The sequence below is a fragment of the Amphiura filiformis genome, chromosome 16 (assembly GCF_039555335.1).
Source record: "Amphiura filiformis chromosome 16, Afil_fr2py, whole genome shotgun sequence".
NCBI classification, from domain to species: Eukaryota; Metazoa; Echinodermata; class Ophiuroidea; order Amphilepidida; family Amphiuridae; genus Amphiura; species Amphiura filiformis.
The window spans coordinates 34,966,771-34,991,612 of NC_092643.1; the positions used below are offsets into that span (position 1 = coordinate 34,966,771).

General features: G+C 37.0%; 1 protein-coding gene across 1 annotated transcript in view; it reads right to left on the minus strand.

The window, feature by feature from the left end:
* The window catches only part of LOC140172593 (hyalin-like), an 89,640-nt gene that overhangs the window by 40,091 nt on the left and 24,707 nt on the right, over nucleotides 1-24,842 (minus strand). The window contains exons 6-8 of the mRNA XM_072195732.1: nucleotides 24,517-24,774; nucleotides 23,637-23,972; nucleotides 17,967-18,221 (exon numbers count right to left, since the gene is read on the minus strand). Of these exons, the coding sequence (XP_072051833.1) occupies nucleotides 17,967-18,221; nucleotides 23,637-23,972; nucleotides 24,517-24,774 (849 nt within the window). The remainder of the gene's footprint in view (nucleotides 1-17,966; nucleotides 18,222-23,636; nucleotides 23,973-24,516; nucleotides 24,775-24,842) is intronic.

Below are 24,842 nucleotides of genomic sequence, written 5' to 3' on the forward strand. Positions count from 1 at the left end.
AAACGGAAATTCGAGGCAATTTCCCGTATATTCCTTGATCTCCCGTACGAATTTGGCGACATTTGTATCGAAACTGACGGATCCTTTTACATAAACCACATACATACATACACACATACAACATTAGCCTATTTATAGTAAGATAAACAAACATTGCTGGGTAGATAACAGGATTTAGTTATTTACTTAATACAATCATGGAGGTAGTAGCTAGATTCTATGGTAATTAGCAAACAAAAGCCATCAGTTTAAGCGGCCTCGTTAATTGATCTTATCACTATGGACCACAAGAGTGTCATCCCAATGGCATAGTCCAATAACATTCAATTACATAATCATAGTGCAAAATTTGACCTCAAGTTGCAGAGTATGAGTTTGTGTACAAAGGATGAATGTACAAATGTATTAGGGTTTAAGAACTGTTCCCATGATAGATGAGCAGTTGTGGATCCTAGTGTATGGTCAAATGTCACCGTCTATCGGGTTCTAAGGCACACGGTAAACTGGTTGAACGCATACAAAGGTCAGGATTTATTTGGTGTTTTTATAAATCCTAATTTTGTATTTTAAACAAAGAATATACGCTCACCATTTTATCCCGTGCATATCAGAAAACAATAATAAAATAAAATCCAAGCAAATTGTGGTTTTATTTCTGAGCTGGGCATAATTTTAGCAAAACAATTGCGAAGACAATCTAGCAAGAGTGACATTAGAAGCTGTTCACAAAGTCATGCCGATATTGTGGCGCGCCTCCGTAGAGGGCGCCAAAAAAAGTGACGGATTTTGCAACAGGATTCCTAGACTTGATCCACCAGTCCTTCAACTGCTTACTCACGGTCATCGGGTTGTGCTTGCAGGTGAGGACTGGTAACGATTGCGTTCGAAAATTGGAGCATTTATTAGCTCATGAATAATTAATTAGTTCTTATCACGTGGTCACAGCATCTCCTTTTAAGGATGTTATAATTTATTATGAATGAAATATTTGCATTGTTTACTATAATCATGACATTTGACATGAAATTATAAATAAATAAACAAATTTGTACTGCCTGAATATTTATTCATTCTAATTTCACACATCATTTTCCAGGCCGTTTTCCATGCATTTTTGAGTTGTCACTCGTCTCCTCATGCTTTAGCTCTTTGACTTGCAAAATATGCATTGTTTTTCCTTTTTTCCTTCATCATTTAATACGAACGTGGGAAATTGAAAAAAAAAATATATTGATTGTAATACAATATTTCACTTTTTTTACTGTTTATTTTATTAATTGTTCAACTTGATTCACGTGTATTTTGTTTCTATGACCAGTGTGTTTGTTATAGGGGGCTGTCATTTTCTTCGAAAGGGGTGGGTCATGAATATACTGGGGATCATAGAATTTTTAGACCAAAAATAGAGGGGTTATAATTTTTACCCCAAAATAGAATAGAAGGCTGATGACACAAAATTTGCCCAAGCTGCGCGTGCATTCTTTCAATTTACGCTCAAAATGTACGTACAATCTTTAGTTAATTCAAAATAATATATAATTCAAATTTTTTTTTTTTCCACGCACCTTCTTTACGCTTTTTTAACCCTATGATCAAAATTTTAACACGCTCCACACACTTTCTTCACATTTAAGTTTTGCATGCCTCGCGCCTTACTAGTTCCGGTGATGAATAATTTGTCGTCAGTCTGTGTAGGTGGGAGGGGGTCATAAAACTTTTCGACTCGAGATCGTAAAAAAAATTAGCCCGCAATAGGGGGTCATAAAAAATTTACTTAGATTATACCGTTTGTAAGTCATGTATAAATGTGCAGTTGGGAGTGTGCCTAGGACTATGGTACGGGATTGGTAGTCAGTATAGTGTTACGGTACGGTAGTCACAATGTTACGCAACTTACGTCACACAACTTACGTGACGTAACTTACGTTGCGTAACTTATATTGCGTTGTTAATTTACGCAACGTGACACCCCTTTACGTTTCGTAACTTATGTTGCGTTGCGCAACGTAACTTACGTTGAATAACTTACATTGCGTAACCGACGTTACGCAACTTACGTCACACAACTTACATGACGTAACTTACGTTGCGTTGCATTGTTAATTTACGCAACGTAACGTAACTTACGTTGCGTAACTTACGTTGCATTGCGTTGTTAAGTTACGCAACGTAACTTACGTTATGCAGCATAACTTACGTTGCGTTGTTAATTTACGCAACATAACTTAACGTTGCGTAACTTACATTGCATTGCATTGTTAAGTTACCCAACGTAACTTACAAACGTAACTTACGTTGCGTAACTTACGTCACAATGTTACGCAACTTACGTTCTAATAACGGTAGGTACACGGCTAGGCTGTAGACTACAGCAAGTCATGCAAGTGTAACACCGTGCATATATAACGATACGATGTGTGTATAATAGGTCCAATCTTAGACTAATGTGGGGGTGAGTAGACGTAGACTACGGCAAGTATAATGCCCTGATGGTACGATGCATGAGGGCCCAGCCATAGACTACGGTAAGTGTAATGCCTAAATGGAGAAATGTGTGCAAGGCCCAGCCGTAGACTTGGAAAAAGTTAGGTAAATAGGATTACATGTACCGTACATAGTCATGGTACTACTAGCATAATACTAGGCCTAGCATGACCAGTATTTTGTCCTACATTCATGCAAAACATACCATGACAGGCTAGGCCTATCATTCTTCTAGGCTTACTCACATTTGAATACTTTGTGGCTAAGCCTAAGTCTAAGCCATGAAGCCCGAGCCTAGGCATGATAGGCCTAGTCATAATTGTGGGACTCCGTTTTTGGATCGAGTCTTTGTCAAATTGTCAAATTGAGTCTTGAGATCCAACCCATGATTTGGCATGAAGACATGAACTTACCAGTTTTTTAACATGAAGAATACCATCCAATTTCAAGTGCAGTGCAGCGTCTGATGTAGGAGTCATGCAGTTGCACAGCACAGCTCTCGGTGAGGCAAGTTACAATGTATTGACAGCGGGACTGACAGTCGTGCAATGACAAGCATACTCAGATTCAGACTTGACATACACTGTACGTGACATCGTAATTTAAATTTGTAAACCAGCACCATCACGGTCACACTGTTCATGGTTTGATTATGACATCGAAGACCCGGGCGGGTTCAAGAACATGACAACATTAGCTCTTCGTGCAGCATATTATGCATGTCTGAATCTGATGTACATGATATGTATGTATGCCGTAGGTCCTACATGCCTATCATGCCATGGTATGCAATCATCATGATCATTCATGACCATCACGACAATGAATTTCTTTGTCTGTCTTGAGACCGTGCATGACTTAGTAGCTTTCTGTAGTACTTACATGCTTAGCCGGTGCCTAGGCTACACTGATCAATGAATAACATACAAATTACGGTGTGTATACAATCCGTATAGTTGAATTTATCTGGCTGCTTCTTGACAGTGTACATACAATTCATGAATTGCAAACTAGAAAATACCGATCGCCGTTTACATGGCACAAAAATGCCTCCTATTGTGCTCTAAAATAACCCATGACTTCAGATAAACGGTCTAAAAGATAACTAGCAACGTCACCTTCAACTTCTCCAGCCAAAGTTTCAGCATTGACAATCAGGTTTGAAATTAAACATATTTTGTTGTTTTTTCTATGCACTTTCACACAGACAAGCTGATGGCATCTCTCTGCTCTGATTTCACAAAAAAAATTAATTTCATGAATAATTAATCACGTATCATCTCTTCTACAAGCCCTACTGGCCGTACAACAAGTATTGCGCAGGCCGGCGTCAACGATAATACTGCTGATGAGTTTGAGCTAGTTTCTACGTCATTGATTGAGCTACTGCGCACGCCCGACGTGTTTTCGTCGTGAAAACAATACAATACAAAAGAATTAATCGCCCCACTTTTTTGCACGGTTCGTTCTCAGGCCCCGAATCGAGAAACGGCCATTTTATTCCGCCATGTTGATTGTTTCGAGATCGGGGCCGAGGGACTCAGGCTACAGGATTCCTGTGGCATAGAGCATGCGCAGTTGTGTCCAAATTGACCTTTTGACCGAGTTTGTTGTTTTTAGAAGTTCCGAGCGCGATCTTGACACAGCGGCGCGATACAGCGACGCGGTACACGGGCGCCGCTAGTCAGTCGCGCTACGGCGCACAACCAAAGTCGCATCGATTATTTTTCAGAAGTCCGTCATGATATGGGCTGTAAGATAATCAGTCGTCACTACGAAGCATACACAGTACATGCGAAGTGTAGACGGCTGATTGGAATTAGTCTAACGAACACCCGGCAAGCGGCAGAGCGTTTCAACCAATGACAAGTCTTGATTGTGTCCGTTTGTCTGCAATGCGCGTGCGCCACGCCGCTCATTGCAACCGGCATGGTAGTATGAAACCAGCACAGAGGAGTAAGATATCTTACTCCTCTGTGGAAACCAGCTTTATACTGACGTGACCCCGGATGTGACGTCACTGTCACATCAGGGTGAAATGTAGTCTCGGTACCAGCCGGTTTGTGCTCCTTCGTCACCGTTAATGACGGAGGAGCACAAACCGGCTGGTACCAAGACTAGGTGAAATGGTATTGAACAACGCAAACCAGCCAAATTTGTCATAAGTTTGAATAGCCATTAGAACAACCGTGAATATAGTGTCAGAAAGTCTTACACATCTTAGTATAACCTTGTCGTTAGTGTGATACTGAATGCAGCGCCATATTTGGAATATATTCGTACACGGTGTGGGCAAATAGTTGCTCAAATGTAGGCTAAGTAGGCCTAAATCATGAAAATCGCTTAATCGGAATAATACTAACCAGTAACGGACACTGAGACAGCACTACGTTTGAAGTTTGAGGTAAGTAAAGCTTTTCCTTGTTATAAAAAACAAGGAAAAGGCAGTCATTTTTATCACAACGCGATATTTAAAAAAAGTACATTTTGAGAGGGCCTACACTGGTTCTTTTGATTCTAGTGTAAAATCTGTTCATCACATGTAGTCCGATTTGGTATCTATGGTCTCATCAAAGTCTTGAGAACTCTTTTGGATGTTATGTTGGTTAACAAAAACGATACTGTTAAAAATAGCGGTATTTATGCAAGCGACGTATCTATTGTGTAAAATGCATTGAAAATTGTCGGCTAAAGAGGGCATAAATTAAAATCGCGAAGAGTAATAGCAACAATAACTATCTACATTCCAAGCGGAAACGCTTTTCAAAAACATACCACCTTTTTCGGGCAATCGCTGAAACCGAAATATGAAATTCCAGGCCATCTGTAAAAAGTGCGTGAGCAGAAATGACCATGAACTTGGGTCACCGAAACAAGTGTTTATATTGGTGTCAGGCCTATCATAGTGATACAACAATTAGCCCCCAATAATGGCTTTCATTTGAACCGTTATTTGTTAAACTGCGATTTTTACTTTTTGAGAAATCAATGAATGTATCAAAAAACTTTTCGAAAGTTGATTTAAAATGGCATAACCCGTTAAGTATAAATCATCAGATTTATAAAGTTTACTTCGAGTACAGTTAAATATCAAAAATATCAATTTTTAATGATTTGCCATAAAATTGGTATTATATCGTGAATTTTATTAAATCAAAATTATTTGATTTTTTTAATCTTTCCGTGAGGGTCTTTATTAAAGTGACACAAAAAACAACAATATACAAACATGCATATTCACAAAAACACACACAAAAATTACATCAGCCAGCAATGATTTTTACATAATATATGACAACAACTTTTCTATAATGATATTACCAATACATTCCCTCATTTCAAATCTTAAGTTTTGGTTTCTCTTTTGTTCAGAAACCAAAAATCAAGGGATTGAAAAGTAGAGCTGATCTGGTCTGCAATCATAACACTATTATCAGTCCAAGAGAATGCCAAATATGGATCAGGAGTATTACATAATAATACCCTGCTATGACAATAGCTGCACTAGGTTAATCGTATAATCTCCTTATGTGGTTAGCATGGCTGGGCCAGGAAATCCACAAGGTCAGCCAATGTATGTACAAGTATTCGGTACATGTGCCATATCTTTTACAATGGGTGATAAATTTCTGGTTTGTTTTATTTCAAAACGCAACAGTCGATATTCTAAAGCTTGGTCCAAATCCAAGAGAAGAACCAACTCTAGTAATTTATGTGGTTTCAAATTATATCGGGTGTTGCCTTTTTGATAGAAATGGTGTTTATTGATGTGCACAGTTTCCCATTAGATCATACCATGCTGTTGTACATCCAAGGTCAAAGGTCTTTTAATCCATATTTGGCGTTGTTCTGGGACTGATTATGCTGGGAGGACACAGTATAGGGTATATAACCAGATGTATACAATAGCCTATTGTGCTAACATAATTATTATCATGATTGATATCGGAAATCTATCCCGCGGACGACAATTGATGCTCTCTGTCGAAGGTAGGTGGCATATTACACTCACGAGTTCTAGGCCTAGAAATCATATACATGCGCGTATATTGAAGGATGGGGCGGGGTGGGGGATTCGTTTGTTTGTATGAAACATAAACGATGTATGGAGATGATTTGATTATCAATTACTTTATTATCCCCGTGAAGCACAACCCATTCTTCTTTAAGAGGGGCGCCCCTCCCTATATAACCACCTCTTCCCTAAATTACCCCTTTCCCCCTCCCCCTCCCCTACATTCGATATCTTCATCTCGAGCTCTCCTCCCCTTCTCTTTCACTTCCAATGCTCTCTCTCATCTGTTTCTTCTCTCCCGGCCCATATCCCCTTGCCCTCCAACCACACCACACAATCTCTTCTCCCCTCTATCTTCTACTTTTTGCAGTAAAAATTGCTTCAGTAAAAGTCATTAGGTTATTAGAGGTCATTATAATGGCCTTCCATCGATTCTGGTACCTGAGATTAAGGACATGAATCGATTTTGTTTATAGCACCTATACAATTACAATAGTGGCCCCTTTTGTAATGTCGAATGCAAATATTTCGATGGTCTATATTTTTTCACAGGTGAATTAGCCTAGGCTTATTAGGTTTTGTAAACCACGCCTTTCAATGTAGATTACCATGCTCGATTTCTCTCCTCGTGAATATTGCACTGCGAAATTTAAACATTTCTTTTGTATACTTAGAGTAGGTAACTTCAAATCAAATAATTTTACGATTCACACCACTTATAAGAAACTTAAACCAAAACCGAAACTGACTGACACAAATGTTCGGTTTTAAACAAAAGGTAGAAACAATGAGTTCGATATCTTATGATTCAAGTGGTTAGGCAGGACAATAGGAAACCACGTGACCAAAACCAAAACCAAAACTAAAACTAAACATTTGAAATGAGGCATTGGTTCCCATTTCTTGACATGAACACCATATTTATCTTTACTGAAGGCAATATTTTTCTCAATTTTTTCCATAAAGTATAACCACGCCTTGAAATCAGAGAAATTCAGTTTTAATTCTTGAACTCTACACTTGTAAATGTATCTTTTTGCAAAAAGTATAATCATATTTATGAAAACCATATTTATATCATGTTTATAGCATCCAAGACAAATGTCAAAATATGTTAGCTGTACATTGATATTTACATCTTTCATCCATTTCATAATATTGTCCCAAAACCTTGATACACTGTGACAATCCCACATTAAATGTCTTATTGTTTCCTTAGCTTTCTTACAAAAAGAGCATCTGTCACTTTTAATTTTTCCAATTTGAAACAAGAATTCATTTGTTGGAAGAATCCTATGGATGAACCTAAATTGAAAATAGTGATCTTTAGTTTCAATTGTACACCTGTATGGCATTGAAAACACCTGCTTCCAATCAACATCCATCATGCCCCTCTCACAATTAAATTCAATCTCCCATTTATGCTTAGCTGTTGGGATGATTGTGCTTTGCTGACACAGCAATTGATATGCAAATGAGCAAACCTTTTTGGCAGCTCTGAGTTGGTTAAAGGGGCATTTCGTGATCCACAGCCTCATCCCCCACTTTTCCCAAAAAAAAGTTGAGATTTTTACACCACTGGATACCTCTGGCTACATAATGTTTATGTACCAAATATTTCTTGCAGATTAATTCGTTTAGCAAAAATATCGCCAAATTTGAATTTCGTTCTGGTGCACAAGAACGAAATTACAACACATTGTCTATGGAGCTGTGTAATACACATAATCATGCATAACTCGCAAACGCAAAATCGGAATCAACTGAAATTTTGGAAATAAGCTTTTTTACTGAAAAATGTCATAAAAAGAGGATGCTAGGATCACGAAATCCTCCTTTAATCAACTGTATCTCACGGTCCAGCATGCTAGTAGGGGTCAACTGATGTTTATAATGTTTGGAGACTGCATTAAAAGGGCATTTCGTGATCCACAGCCTCATCCCCCCACTTTTCTCAAAAAAAGTTGAGATTTTTATACCACTGGATACCTCTGGCTACATAATGTTTATGTACCAAAAATATTTGCAGATTAATTCGTTTGGCAAAAAATATCACCAAATTTGAATTTCGTTCTGGTGCACCAGAACGAAATTACAACAGTGGCCAATGGAGCAGTGTAATACACTAAATCATGCATAACTCTCAAACGCACAATCGGAATCAACTGAAATTTTGGGAATAAGCTTTTTTCGTGGATATCTACTAAAAAGAGGATGTTAGGATCACGAAATCCTCCTTTAATTACACTGAAATACTTTAAAAAGTTACACGTAAGGGTAGACGAGGTATTGTTGGTCGAAGCAACCTAAAAATCGATTTTCATTATCTAGTTCAATATATTATTGAAAATTAACACCTTGCTGTTGTGCAAAAGTCCATTCTACAAATCCTATACTTTGCAAACTTGCTTAATTTATTGTTGTGAATGAGTTATGTTCGTTTTACAAAAGTGTTGTTGTTTCAGCCCTCTTTACAACGTAACTCAAGAACCGCAGCACCTATATAATTATTTTTTTTATATTTTAATTCTTCTACATGCTCGCTATGAATTGAGCAATGCAGTTTTTGCCAAAGCTTACTACCATTCGTAAGATGCTGTGAACTACCAAATCACAACAGTTTAAAATAATTAATAACCTTAATACTGTACTTTGCTTGAAATTCTTCATATGTCATAAAATGATTTTCAAAAATTAAGTCTCCAACAAAGTTCACACCTTTTTCACACCATGATTTATAATAAATTGTTTCTCTGTTTATCTTAACATGAGACTTATGCCATAAAATATCATCATTATTTTCAACACAGATATTTCTCAAATTAAACCATGACTTCATAACCTCACACAAAAAGGAGTTATGAATATTCTTATACTTGAAATCATTGACTGACCTTGGTTTACAATACCAAACCCATTCACCACCAACTTTGGAAAGTTCCTTGTAGAAAAGGCTTTTCCATTTTCCTTTATTATCATTATCTAAATATCTCTTTACCCATGTCACTTTTACGGCATTACAAAAATGAGAAATATTTGTCATTTTTAAACATCCATTTTCTATGTTACAGTACATTACATCTCTCTTAACCTTATCTGGTTTACTATTCCAAATAAATTTGAAAATAATTTACTCCACTTGTTTCATGTATTTTGAGGAGGGGGTAGGTAAAACAGAAAATAAATAAGTTAATTGTAAAAGAGCCAGTGATTTAACAATTGTAATTCTGCCTATTGGGGTCAGGTCCCTCTCAGGGTCCCTCTGGGACCAGATGTCCAAAACAGTTAGCTCAAACAGCTTAGTCTTATCCAAAGAGACATTTATCCCAAGAAATTTAACTGGGCTCTTTGACCACTGATAATTTTCCTCTGGGATTGGATTATCAACATTATCTTTTAAAGAGCCAATTTTGAGAAAAGTGGATTTATCGATATTTAACTTCAAACCAGAAACTGTACCAAAATTTTGTATGATATCAACTGCATTCAAAATTGATTCTCTGGATCCATCTAAAATAAGTGTGGTATCATCTGCAAATTGAGTGATTTTAACATGGTTATCATTAATTACAATACCTTTAACCATTTTATTTTTACGAATAGAGATACCCATAAGTTCTGCACATAATATAAAAATATAACAACTTAAAGGGCAGCCTTGACGCACGCCGCGAGATAATTGAAAAAAATTGACATAACCATTATTTACAACACAACTACTTATTTCTGTATAAAATACTTTGACCCATTTTTTCAGATCTCTTCCAAATCCAAATAATTCAAGACTCTTCTGCACAAAATCCCATTCAAGTTTATCATATGCTTTTTCAAAGTCGATAAAGAAAAGGGTACCCGGTACATTATACTCTTCTGTATACTCAATGATATCAAGTACTAGCCTAGCATTTTCACCAATATATCTATTTGGCAAAAACCTGTTTGATCACATGATATAATAGAATTCAAATTCTTTTTCATTCGATTGGCAATCACTTTGGCAGCTATTTTGTAGTCAACATTCAAAAGGAGATCGGCCTCCAGTTTTTAAAAATTCTTCATCTTTCCCTTCTTTGGGAATCAATGTAATAACACCTCTACGTTGACTCACTGACAAACAACATTTATTGAAGGAATTATTAAAAGATTTCACCAAAATAGGCACAATTTGGTTCCAGAAAATTGTGAAGAATTCTACAGGATAGCCATCAGACCCTGGACTTTTGCCATTTGGCATAGATTTTACAGCATTGAGACACTCACCAATTGTCATAATTCCCTAGTTGGCCTGTTCATTTGACACCTTGGGAATATCATTTAGACCAGAACTTAGCCCACAAATTAGAACACTACGGATTCCGAGGCATTGTACTGGACTGGTTTAGGAATTACTTAAGTAACAGGAAACAATATGTATATTATAACTCGTGTGAATCCAAAATGAAAGATATCATATGCGGTGTCCCTCAAGGTTCCATATTGGGACCTCTACTATTTATACTTAAAACCAATTATATGATTCTGGGTACACCACATATGACGTCCAAGAATTGGATAAATATTGATTCAACAACAACTGTCTGTAATGTAGATGTTAAGATAATTTTAGACGAAATCGTTCTAGAAAGGGTAGATAATACCAAATTCCTGGGAGTACTCATAGACGAAAACTTAACATGGAGGTGTCATATTAACTGTATAGCAAAAACTATTTCAAGGAATATTGGTGTAATGAACAAACTCAAATTCTTTGTACCAGATCGCATTCTTTATACTCTATATTGTACCTTTATTCAACCTTATTTGAACTATGGAATATTAATTTGGGGAAACACATGTAAAACATATTTGGATAAAATTGTAAAACTCCAAAAATGGGCGATACGGACAGTTGCCAGTAGTCATTACAGAAGTCATACAGCCCCCTTGTTTGCCAAATATAACATTTCAGCAAACAATGACACCTTTAAATTAGAATTGGGAGTTTTTATGTATAAGTACAGTATTAATGAATTACCGAGCTTATTTGACAGTTTATTTACCCTACGATCTAATATTCATGATTACCAAACAAGAAACGCTAATAACTATAACTTGGCTAAAAATAGCAGGGTTTTCACCGATCACGCTGTCCGTACAGCTGGTCCTATATTATGGAACTCATTGCAAAAATCTTTAAGAACGTCTTATTCAGTGAAACATTTCCGGAACGTGTACAAAAGACACTTAATTTCAAAATATGATTAATTGACGAGCATTGTAGTTTTTTGTTTGTTTGTTGTTTGTTTGTTTGTTTGTTGTTTTTAATTTTTATTATTTGCTGTTGAATTTTCTGTTTGGTAACTTTTCTGTTAAAGGGGATGGCTACCTCTGGCCTTACTGGCCTTTCGGCCATCTCCTCCATGATTCTTTGATGGTATTTTAATGCGTATTTTGTATTTCTATGTGAATTGTGGAAATAAATAAATGAATGAATGAATGAATGTGGAGTTGCTCGCTTGTAAAATTCGTCAATCCAAGCAAATCCAGGGTATTACTTTACCATTTGAGAACTATGAGCGTAAAGAAATTCGCATCTCTACTTTTGCAGATGATACCACCATTTTTGTAAAAGACCCTGAATGTGTTAAAACGGTTATGGATGTATTTGATAACTTTTCAAGATTATCTGGTCTTTCAGTAAATCATGCCAAAAGTGATGCAGTATGGATTGGGTCCTTGAAAAATAATAATTTCTGCATCGGAAATGTTAACTGGAAATTAGCGCCAAATAACACTATTAAAATCCTTGGTGTGTATTTCTCCACAAGTATCTCAATAAATCAGTTGTCTTGTAATTGGGAGGATAAAATGAATAAGATCGAGTGTTCAATCCGTGCATGGAAGATGCGAGGCCTATCCAGTTAGCATCCTGGACAACCGATTCTTTTGTTATGCAAGGCTCACTCAGTCATTTAATGAGGCAATACAAACGATCGAATTTGGTGTTGAAATGAGCTAAATTTTTAGTTACACCTATTCGATGTAAAATTAATTTTCTCGGCCAAATGAAAAGCAATCATTTTCATTTTTTCAGTAAATGTCAGGAAAAATTGTAGTGCTTGATACTGTATTTTTTGTCAAATTCTAGTGTTAAACTTAGGCGTGAAATTTAGTCATTTAGTGTAAGATTTTCGATTTTGATAGGCTTAAACTCTGCCCGCGAGCCTTTTTTTGGATCAACCTTTTAGCTTTTCAAAGTAAGATAGTTCGCTAATGAAGTATTTTTCCCAACTTTCTAACCCACATCACCGTGAGCGATATATCATAGTTTTGTCAGAATTTGCGTTTTCATTTCACCATTTTTACTGCCGGCTGACCATTTTTCAAAATCAACGCGTGAAATCTAAGGCTAATGCTAGCATTGTGGATCGATATCCCTGGGTTTAATAGGAATACCGGCATGGCTACAGTGTTGCTAGAACTTCAATATAGCAAAGAAATTCCCAGGCTATAGCGCTCCTACTGCTCATGTTTAACCAGAACACTCAATTGGGGATTTGGGCTACCAAATCGCTGGTCGGGCAATTTGCTTTCAATGGAAAATTGACCTGGATAAACAACAAAGGAAATATCGACTATTTCTGCTGGTTGCTCTCGAGATAAAAGTACTGAGTTAGACATTTTCGGAGCATGAAGGGAAAAAGGGTAAAACAAAAACGGAAATTCTGACAAAACTATAACATATAGACCCACACGATGTGCCTTACAGGGGTGGGAAATATCTTTCTTTAGCAAACTATATTAGTTTGAGACGCTAAAACATGAATTTCGTAAAAAGCTCGCGGGCGAATTAAAGGCCTATAAAAATCAAAAATATCACACTAAAAGACACAATTTGATGCTTAATTTTAACACCAGGATTATAAAAAAAATGTATATCCCAGCACCAAGTTTTTAACTGACATTACTGAAGAAAACAAAATTATTGCTTTATATTTGACCGAGAAAATTAATTTCATAGCAAAAAGGTGTATCTCTGAATTGTGCTGATTTTAACATGTATCGAGCGACTTTTAGCGCGACTCAGCATTTCTAAAGAATCGGTTGTCCAGGTGGCTGACTGTATCAATGGTTGGTAGAAACTTGATCGTGAAAACATTGTTGGCTTCACAACTTTCATACATTGCTCCAGTTGTAGACCTTCCTGAGAGAGTTGTAAAGAAATTAAACACTATGTTTTTTTAATTTATTTGGAATAGAATGGAAGCGGTGAAGCGATACACCATTATTGCAGATTATGAAAGAGGTGGTATAAACATATTTCAGGTTGAGATGTTTTTCAATGCTTTAAAGATGTCTTGGATCAAAAACTAAACAATTCTAGTCCTGCTTGCTGGAAGAACATTCCACTTTACTATGTCAACAAGTTTGGTTTGGGTATGAATGTGTTTAATTGTAATTGTAGCTTCAACCAAATCAACACTGTATGCAAGAGTGTTATTGACACCTTTCCTGTTTTTTATAACAACATGTTTAAAGTCTGATTCAATACTAAATGTACTTCAAATAAAGCTGACATATCTGATTACTACAATCAAATCATTTGGAACAATGGTGCTGTAAATGCTAACAAGAAAACATTTTTCTATAGAGACTGGATTGAAGCTGGCTTTATTTTTATAAAAGATCTTTTTGATGATGATGGTTCAATCTACTCACTTGAGTATTTTAGGCACCGCATTCAGCGCACTGGCAACATTCTTTTTCAGTACTTCGCTATTTGCAATGCTCTGCCGAATGATTGGAAGAATGCACCAATTCTAGACCAAATTAGGACTGAATCAATTGTCTTTAATGCAGTCCCTATAGAAGCCTGTTCTTCAAAGTTTTTTAGACATGCCATGGTTAATAAGACTTATGTTCCACCAATTTGTATGAACTATTGGCGTAGAAGATTCCCCAATTACAATTTTGATTGGGAAAAGATTTGGGGTTCAATACCATGTTGTACCAGTGAGGCCAGGCGTATTTCACTTAATTGGAAAATTATTCATAACATTTATCCTACAAAAGTTTTATTATGTAAAATGGGGAAAGAAGATACAAATTTGTGCAATTCCTGTAATGCTGTTGATCATCCAGAGCACTTCTTTTTCATTGTAATAAGACCACTCCTATTTGGGAATTTGCTAACAGGGTTATTACACAAAGGCTTGGTAAGAACTTTAGGCTTTCTGTTGAAAATGTTCTATTTAATTATCGTAATGACATCCTTGTCTTCTGTTCCTCTTTAGGCAGGAACTTCGTATAAGAGGTTTGGTCTGCGATAAGTTTAGCTAGTTGATCGCAGACGAACAGTTACTTGGATGACTTCCGTGTCTGTTCTTGGCTCTGTCATTTTGCTTAAATTATTTGTTTGATTTTCTTATTATATACATGTATGTAAATTTGTTTTATAATACTATGTCAAAAGAAAAAAAAACTGACCATGATAGCCTGAGTGCTAGAGCCGTAGACTTATTTCAAGTCACGGGATTAGTAAGAATATTTCACTGCGCATGGTGTCTGTAATACGAGCTGCTAGAAGTCTTCTAAGGTTCTTTGTGAGCTAGGCGAGCTATCACATTGGTGATACCGTCCACCACTAAAAAAACAATCTTAGATGTGTAAGAAATCTTAGGCATGTAAAACTTAGGCGTCTAAGATTTCATTGGTCAATAATTGAATACGCCTAAGATGATTGGTTGTTTGGGATTTCTGGTCCTGTGATTCGTTGATTAAAGTATACCGCGAAATTCTTAGACTGCATCTTAGATTGCATCTTAGACGTCTAAGGTTAGGCGTATTATCTTGGGCGTATTTTGAAGGTATCCGCCATCTATATTAATCATTATCCAACGTCCAACGATAGTACACTGCAGTGTGACCGTACGTTGTTTAGTCAACTATAGTTGGACCATGGTAAATAAAACGATGGTCGGATGACGCAATTATCTACGACTGACCAGGGTCTTAAATAAAATCACAATTATTACAAAAGTACCAAACTACATGAAAACTTAACATCAGGGAAAACTGCAGCAATGTCTAAAAGGATGGGACAGCCATCAATATCATATCAGCTATGTGTGACTGGTAAGCAGTGATGCAAAGGTGCACAATTGGGCTACTTGGCAATCACTTGCCGCAACTAAAATAGCATGCTGCTACATGTCTAAAATTATCCTACTTTTACCAGTGTCAGGCCGCGGCAGTAGTAATTTGACTGTTTTTCCTTTCAATTTAGCCAATTTACAAAGGTTTTGAGTTTCTGAAGCACCAAATTACAATTACAATGGCTTTTCGGGAGCATTTATTAATAGGTCAATAACTTCCCATTCAGTACCCGAAATTTTTAAGTCAAGTGCTTTGGCACCCAATTGGGTGATTTGCATTCTAAATCTGCCCAAATATTTGCTTTTTTGGGAAGCTTAAAAATTTGGCTACTTGAAAATCCTTTACCGCGGAATGGTGTGCCAATGTATTGTGCCTTGGTGCTGAAACGTTTTGCCAACACTGCTGGTAAGACATTGAGCCTGCTCTGCTTGCTACAGCCCTGCACGGGCAGTCGTAACTCTATTTGGCCATAGGCCTGGCATAAAGGAAGCTGCTATGATTCCCAGCCTTGTCCTTAATCAATTCCTCTCTATAAAGACAAATTGGGCACCAGTAAAATCATATATACATGTAGACGTTTTGTTTTGATGAGATGAATGGAAATGTTGTTGTTAAGGTTAGCCGAGAGTTTTTCATGCGCTTGATTTCAGAGGGGCGTAAGTTCATAACAGAAACAGCCATGCAGAAAATGCACAAGCGTACCGGGACGTAGGCCTACTTATAATAGAATATCGATCCACGGTCAAGACATGAAAAGGCTATGAAACTTGGCTTAGCTCGTGCCGTGCCGATGCCCGGACCTCGTGAGTCGGGGGGGGGGGTCATGAGGGGCTGCATGCCGGGTCGGATGCGGGGTCGGATGCCGGGGGCACAAGCCGTTTTCGGCAATTTTCATAAGGATTTTATAAATTTTAAAATTGATTTGGGGCACTTCGTCAAGCTACGCCCTGGAAAATTGGTTGATTTTGAGCCTTGATAAATCAATGCTGCTATTCCCCTGATTACAATGTAATAGGGTACAACAATAACATCAACAACAATATCAAAAAGCAATTATTTGCAAATCGAATTTGGGAAGAATATTCAACAAGACAGACTTAGCAGGCCTACAAATTTCTGAATTATATAAAGTGAAAAACAATCAATCACGATTCACTGCAGTCAGCGAATCAATCAAATAAAACTAAAAAGAAAGGAGCAAGAAAGAATAAAGAAATAGTGAAAAAGAGAAAGAAAGAGAGAGAAAGAAAGAGAGAGAGAGAGAGAGAAAGAAAAAGAACGAAAAAGAAAGAAAGAAAGAAATGAAAAAAAAAAGGACGCAATTGCTTGTTCCCGAAGCGGATATATAACTCTAATTGGATGCAATTACGTGATTACAATCGCGTCCGCACAATGGCTCTTAGAATAAACACGCATGTCGGCGGTGAAATTTTGAACGAACTGATGGAGGAAAAACCTCGTTTTTTGCAATACTAGCTTCAATTTGGAGTAAAAATCAAATGGGATAGCAATTGGCAGAATGTTGAGAAATAATGTAGGTATTCAGATGTCTGAATTAACGTCCCGTAATCCAGATATCGATAATGTAACAAAACAGTGTTTTGTGGTACAAGATTCTCGAAAATTGTTCCCAAAAACGGGCTAATAAAATTTAATCGGTACTGTATTTTGTTCTTCCCCATGGCAACATTATTTCTTTGGTCGATTTGTAGTACAATACAAAAAAAGAGAAAATAATCACTCGGCGTGGTTTTATACGGAGCGAACATTTGAAAAAAACTGCATGGAACGCGTTTTTGATCTTTTGAACATGGTGCGTAAAAATAATTTAAACGAGGGATTTTCAAACGGATTCTAAAAATTTGTATAAACACACAAAAACAATGTAAAGATACATCCATGCACCAACATTTGACTCACTGCGATATTTGATTGCTGAGAAAACGCGGTTTTAGAGAACAACTTTATACGTCTTTTATACGTTTTTATACGTTTCTTCGTGTAACCTTAATTACTTTAATTCACACATACAATGATTCATGACAATCTTATACATGCAACTTTTCAAATCAAAGCATAATGACATTTTAATAGAAACCCTAGCCCTGGTGAACTTGGATCATCCGCTTGAAGTTTCTGATCAAATAATCCTAATAATACATTTCTTGTCTATCCAAGCAAAATAAATAAATAATTAACTAATGCGATTTTCAATTGAACCTTGAATATAATGTTTCCATGTGACTTATTATGATACCATTATACCAATATACATGCAAAACAACATGTGTCCAAGTTACAAACAAACAGACAAACAAGAGGGTACCCTTACCAGTGACAGTGATGATGAATGTGCAGGTATTCCTGTTTCTGACGGCATCAAAGAATTCGTAGGTAACAACAGTCATTCCAGGGGGGAAAATTTGACCCGGGCTATGACTCCTTGTTGAAGTTACTGGCTCTGAATCATCCGTCGCTGTTGGTTCAGTCCATGAAGCAGTAGCGGCTGTTTCACCTGGTTGAGTTTGTACTTCAAAGCTCTCAGGACAATTGCGTACTTCTGGGGGTGTTATGTCTGGTCCATTTCCTGATATGGAGTAGGTTTAATGACATTTGGTCACCATGATAACACAGACAAACATGATGGAATAAACAAGATGGCATAAATAAAATTTTGTTTCCTTCTCACAGTTGTATAGACCACTTTACATTATTGTTTATCAACAAAGGCGAGGGATTGGTCTGTCGATATGCTCGAACGAACCGCTTCACTGTTCAATGGCTTTCTTGTACTATATGAAATGTGGTGGGAGATTTAAAATACACATGCCCTGAGCAGACTACGATCCCGGGGGGGGGTCACTCCCATTGGGGCTTGTACCATCCGCGATAATGAAAACGCGTAAAAAGGGTAGTTTTTCGTGGATATGCACGATACGCGCGTAACGCGTTTAGGGTGTCAAAAACATGAAATATTGGAATAAAGGGTAGCAAAATTGCAATTGCTAATACGCGGAAATGAAATTTAGGGTATGAAATTTGATGCAAGGAATAAAATCCCTGTTTAGGGTATTGTTTTAGCCAAGGGTTAAATCCTTGTTTAGGGTGCTTTTCAAAAGTTGATTATCGCGGATGGTGTACAGGCCACAATGGGAGTGACCCCCCCGGGACTACGATGCGCACGCACACTGCAGGGCAAAGAACAATGGAAAGTACCATAATGCGTGCGCATACTGCCGGGAAATGACGTCACATGTCAAGTGGTCTATAAGCTGCACCTTTTGATATCATTTCATAAACCAGTTCTCTTTTCACAATTGTGTTAATAATTCCCATCCAAATTAAAAACAAATGATAGGTTTTGAATAGAGTCCGAATGCTGTCCAAAGCTGATTCAATAATATATGATAGCTATTTGCCTTTTTCCAAACTGTAAAGACCTCTCTACTGAATCAATGAACTAATACTCTCTATGTTTGTTCATATTCGAATGCAATTTTCACTGACTTTATGTGGTCCTTAAAATGTAGAAGTTTAACATCTTTGAGCTATGATTTGACTTTATCTACTCAGGTAAAATATCTTTTTTTTTTCAATACCAATGTGCATTGGTACTATCTCTCTTTGAATTAAAACGTTAATGTTTTTTTATTTGCTATGTTGCAATAATAAAAAGAGTATGACATGATATCAGCACAAGGGTTACCTTCTTACAAAGCCCAAAAAACTGTTCTTTTCCATTGTTATGCAATATTAACAATTTTAATAGATACTTACATAGTACAATAACAACATAAGCTGTGTTCACACATGCACTTATTACCGGTAATATTTTATCTAGGCTTATGTCCGATCGAATTAAATATTTCCGCTAATCCCTTAGCTTAGCGCGTCCACATTGGTCGGCAATAGAGGGTATGCAATACTACGTCACTCATGACAGAGTCATCCTCATTTAAATAAAGTTCTGTCCTCCGTAAGGTACCACAGGGCAATTCGCATGATAATACAATAAAACAGAGAATAGGTATGAATGGTTGTGGAATCGATCTAGAGACCTGTCCCTCTGTCATCTTAAGCTATCTTAGAACTGTCCTCCAACATGTCTGCCATTTCAATTGTTATTCCGTTCCGGTTGGTTTATTGCATAGGGTCTATAGCGCTATACGCTGTCGAAGTTACGTAATAATCGGATTAACTACCATAGCAATAGGTGAATCATGCTGATTACTTGCACCTATAAGATTAGTATCTTTGAAAAGACCAGTATTGTATTCAATATATATGTTCAAAATTGTTTTCACCTATTGCTATGGTAATTAATCCGATAAATTACGTAACTTCGCCAGCGTATGTCCGACGTGTGATGTCGGATAAGCCTATTACCGGTTATAAATCCCTCCTTTCTACATGAGCCTCATCAGAAAATTTAATCCGATTTTAAATTTTTTTCACTGAAAATTCACTTTCAATAAACGCCCTTCTTTTGAAAAAATTACAGACAATGCGGTAGGTATGTCATATAAGAAAAATGGAAATTCAAAAGTTCCAAAATTCAGACCAATTTTGTATTTATATAGGTTCTATTATTATTATTATTATTATTATTATTATTATTATTATTATTTTAGTTTGACAAAGTAGTTCCATTTTACAATAGACTTAGCTCTATATCGCATTTTATACATGTAGGCCCTACATGGTGGACATCTTTGAAAAAATGACAAAAATATAAAAAAATAACAATGTCTCCCATCATCATGCTATTTTTTCTTGGAGGGGGGTCCCAAATTTACAAAAAATCGGCTTCAATAAAATTGCGACCTCCCCTATTTCGTCAGCAAAGATTGTATGACCCCCCACCGTTTGCACCCCCCCCCAAACAGGCATCAGTCTTTTGGAATAAAATAAACACACTATCTGTAGTCATATTGTGTTGTGACTCCCTACATTTTGGTCATCAAAATATTTTATGACACCCCCTATTTTTCTTTCCGTATATTTGGGACCCCCTAATCATCTTATAAAATCCAATTGCATGCCTTTCTGTTATCATGCTTATGGCTTAATAAATGTCATCTCCATCTACATCCAGGGCCATACTGCCCCCCCTCCCCCACTGAGCCCTCTGGAAGGTTTACATTTGCTACCCCCCTAGAAACTCGTGTAGATCATCCCAATAAGGATGGTCAATTGCTCCTGCGCCTGCCTGAACTTTTCACCCGATCATGGAGGGTGCGATGGAGAGTTTTCAGTGCCTTTATCTTAGCATTTATCTGCTCCCCCGACCGTATGGGGAATCCCCCCTTGTCATGTAATAGCGTGGCTATCTCCTCCCAAAGCTTTTTTTTTATCCCAGAAATACTTTCCGTGTCTCTCCAAATTTTGAGGATAGCCAATGTTTCCTTGTCATTCCAAATTGCGTTTATTTATATTAATATTTAAGTCCGACTGTGTGAACAAATTGTCGGATTTAAAGCACATTACGTCGGATATAGTTATATCCGACGCTAATTCACACTGCCACTTATATCCGATACTATTACCGACGTAATTTAAGACCGGTAATAAGTGATTTAAGTCCGACTGTGTGAACACGACTATATATTAATAGTGAGACTACCTTTTGAAAAAGAGTGCTCAATCCCAAGAAGGGAGAGAGTACATAGCACAATACATATTCATTTATTGTAACACCAACACCATTAGGTAATGTTCACCATTGTGCATTGGGCTATACCACCTGGAAGACATAACATTAATCTTCCACAAAGGGGGTGTGAATTTCAAATGGGTCTACCGGAATGGGTGACATGACTGACATCATTTGAAATCTACACCCCCTGTGTGGGAGATTTAGGTAATGTCTTAGATAGCAGTTTTATGGATTTCAACAGGAATAGCCAAAACCTTTCACCGTCTCTGAGTGCTATAAGCAAGTTCCTTACTTTTGTAAACAAACCCCTACTAATTTTACTACCATTTAGAAACAAATCCACATTTTTATCACTTGGAAACAGTCAAAGACTAGAGTCAACAGACGCTGAATACAATCCGCAATTTGACCCCTATAACTTGACCCCTGGGTTACGGATGGGGTCAACTGCTCTTGCATTGTGCTTAGGATGTCATAAGAAATATTCATGGTGAATTTCAGCTTAATCGGAACTTATACATGGATTTTGATTTTTTGAAAATTTTTGATTGACCTTTTGACCCCTTTAATGACCTTTAAAAAAAAAAAAAAAAAAAACCTTATGTACACCGACAAAATGTGTTGTTCCAATTTTAAATAAAAATTCTACTATGTTTAGTTGTTGAGATAAAAATTCTTAAAGTTATTTAGCTAAAAACAGGAAGTGACCCCTTAATGACCTTTGACCCCAAAAATAAAAATACCATACATACATCAGGTAACACTGATTCATGTATGATGGTTATATTACTCTGGTCTGTCTACATTTTGAGACAAAATTTTTTTGAACATTTTTGATAATTTTGGTTTTTGACCGGAAGTAACCCCTTAATGACCTTTGACCCCAAAACTGTAGGCATCCTAAAGACCCTGGCTAGTAGCAATGCATGTGTGCTAATGGCGACTCTCTGCTATGTAATTTGTAAAGACAGTGATTTTTGAATATTTTTAGACTTTGACCGGAAATGACCCTTAATGACCTTTGACCCCTTATCTGAGCACACCCTATAGACACCGACTAAAGTCGAGTCACATGATATAACCATGTCCTCATCGCATGAAATTTGTGGAAGGAGTAGCATTTTTTGTGAAATCACATTTTTAACCATTATAGCTAGGTCAAAGGTTACAGCAAGGTCAAAGTCAAATGGAAGGTTTGGCCTACCCCAGTGGTCTTTTGGGTCAAGTTTGGTTGAAATCTGTCAATCCCTTGCGAAGCTAGATGCAGTTGATTGCGGTTGCCAGAAGAAAGAAAGAAGAAGAAGAAGAAGAAAGAAAGAATTGAGAAGAGACAGCACAAGCCGACGTTTGACGTCGGCTTGTAAAAACAGTTAACCAAGTCTCAAGAAAACATGCTCATCAGTGATAATTATTACATTGACCTGACCAACATGACTTAAAAATACTCATGGAATTCAGCATCAGTCTTTGCTCAACACAGGTTATAATATCTTAAATAGTCTGCATCTTGAATTGACTTTCACAGCCAAGATCAGATCAGCTCACAGTGTGGTAATTTGGGAAGATCACAACAAACAAAAAGGTTTTTTTTTTCTCCATAAGAATTTCAAGCTGACCCAGTTGCATAGCCAGTTGGGCAAGGGGACAGCTTCCCCCTATGAGAAGTCTTGCCCTTCAAGCTGTCTAGTTGTCAGGGGGCAAGTGGCAGATTCTCCCTTGGAGAAGTCTTGCTGGCCACCCTCAAATTTAAGATTTGTAGGCCTTTTTTGTACTTTTTAGCCCATTTGTGATCATTTCCATCAAGGTTTTGTCCTTGAAATTTGAATACCACCCCTTTTTGTCACCCTCTGAAAAAGTCTTGGATCTTATTGGTTCAACCACATTGTAAAACCAGATAGTTCTCCAATTCTGATTTGCCATTTGACCCTGGGTCATGTTATTACTCCTTATTAAGTAGTAATTTCCTTCACTGACAAAATCATAAATATTTTTAAGTTTTTGTTTTACAGAAGGTTCATTTTTTAAAATTTTGTACTCATCATTTGATCTAGTTTCAACCCCCTGAGCACTACCTGCTGATCTGTATATTTGTATGTGTATTTTGATGTATATTTAAATGTGACCCCTGGGCCTCATGGAAGAACAGAGAATACCTTGAATACCTTTTTAAAAAACATACACTGAATGAGTAACCCAGGCCAAAGAAAAAATAAAACAAACAAATCTAACATTGCCTCTGATTGGTCAATTACATGATATCTTCACTTCAATCACCAATCAGAATGGAGCTTTGCAGATAATTCACCCCAATTTTTTTGCGTGGTGAAATTTTTCTAACAATGTTGCTGATTGGTCCAATTGATAATGAAAACTTCTTTTGTCCAATCGGCAGGTATGTTATGTTTGTAAAGTCTGCATACTCACTTGACACAGATACAGTAAACATACACACAGCCTCATCCCCAGCGTCATTGGAGAATGTATAGGTAATCTCATTCTCAGATGGTACGGTGAAGAACCTAGGTGGCGTATGGCTGGCCATTACGGACACAACACCACCATTGGTGTCGATTGCTGAAGGTTCCTCCCAGTTTGCTTGGTAGAAGGATGACCCTTGTGGGGCAATCATGTTCAGATCATTTGGACAATTGCTGACTACAATGTTCCCAACACCACCAGAAGCTGAAATAGACAAAAAGAGAGTATCAAAAAATAGTATTTTGATGTAGCAATCTGAAGAAAAAAATACATTAGAAAGAAAAAATGGTAGTTTGCACAAATTTGCTCCTTTATGTAGAACTTATTGGTTGAACTTTGCATTATTGAACAGTAGTACCGATTCACATGCTTTCTCCACTACTGCTGCTCATCATGTGCCATAAATGTTTGCCATACAAATTCATATGGGAAGCTGTGCCCTCTGTCATGGAAGAACTGAATACATTCTGAATTCAAATTAAGAAATCTTCACAAAGCTTACTATTAAGAAAAATGTTACTATTAAAGTTAACCCCCTGAGCACTACCTGCCAATCTAACATTGCCTCTGATTGGTCAATTACATGATAATTTCACTTTAATCACCAATCAGATTGGAGCTTTGCAAATAATATTTTGCGTGGTGAAATTATTCTAACAGTGTTGCTGATTGGTCCAATTGATAATGAAAACTTCTTCTTGGCCAATCAGCAGGTAGATCTCATGGGGTTAAAAAATCTCCAACTTACATGTAACAATCACATCAAATTGACAGGTAGCAATATTTCCTGATGCATCAAAGAATCTGTATGTTACCACGGTTCTACCAATAGGGAAAGTTGAGCCTGGTGTGTGAGTCCTGGTGCGTGTTGGTGTGTCACCAGAGTTATCAGTAGCTCTGGGTTCTGTCCAAGTAGCTGTGGCAGTGTTGCTACCAGCAGGTGCTGAGACTCGTACAGTATTGGGACATCCAGTGATCACTGGTGGGATATTGTCAACACCAGATGCTAAAATGATAGTAAATGAAGGAAAAGTAATAGGGTCAAAAGCTTGAAACTAAAATGTTTCCTCTTGT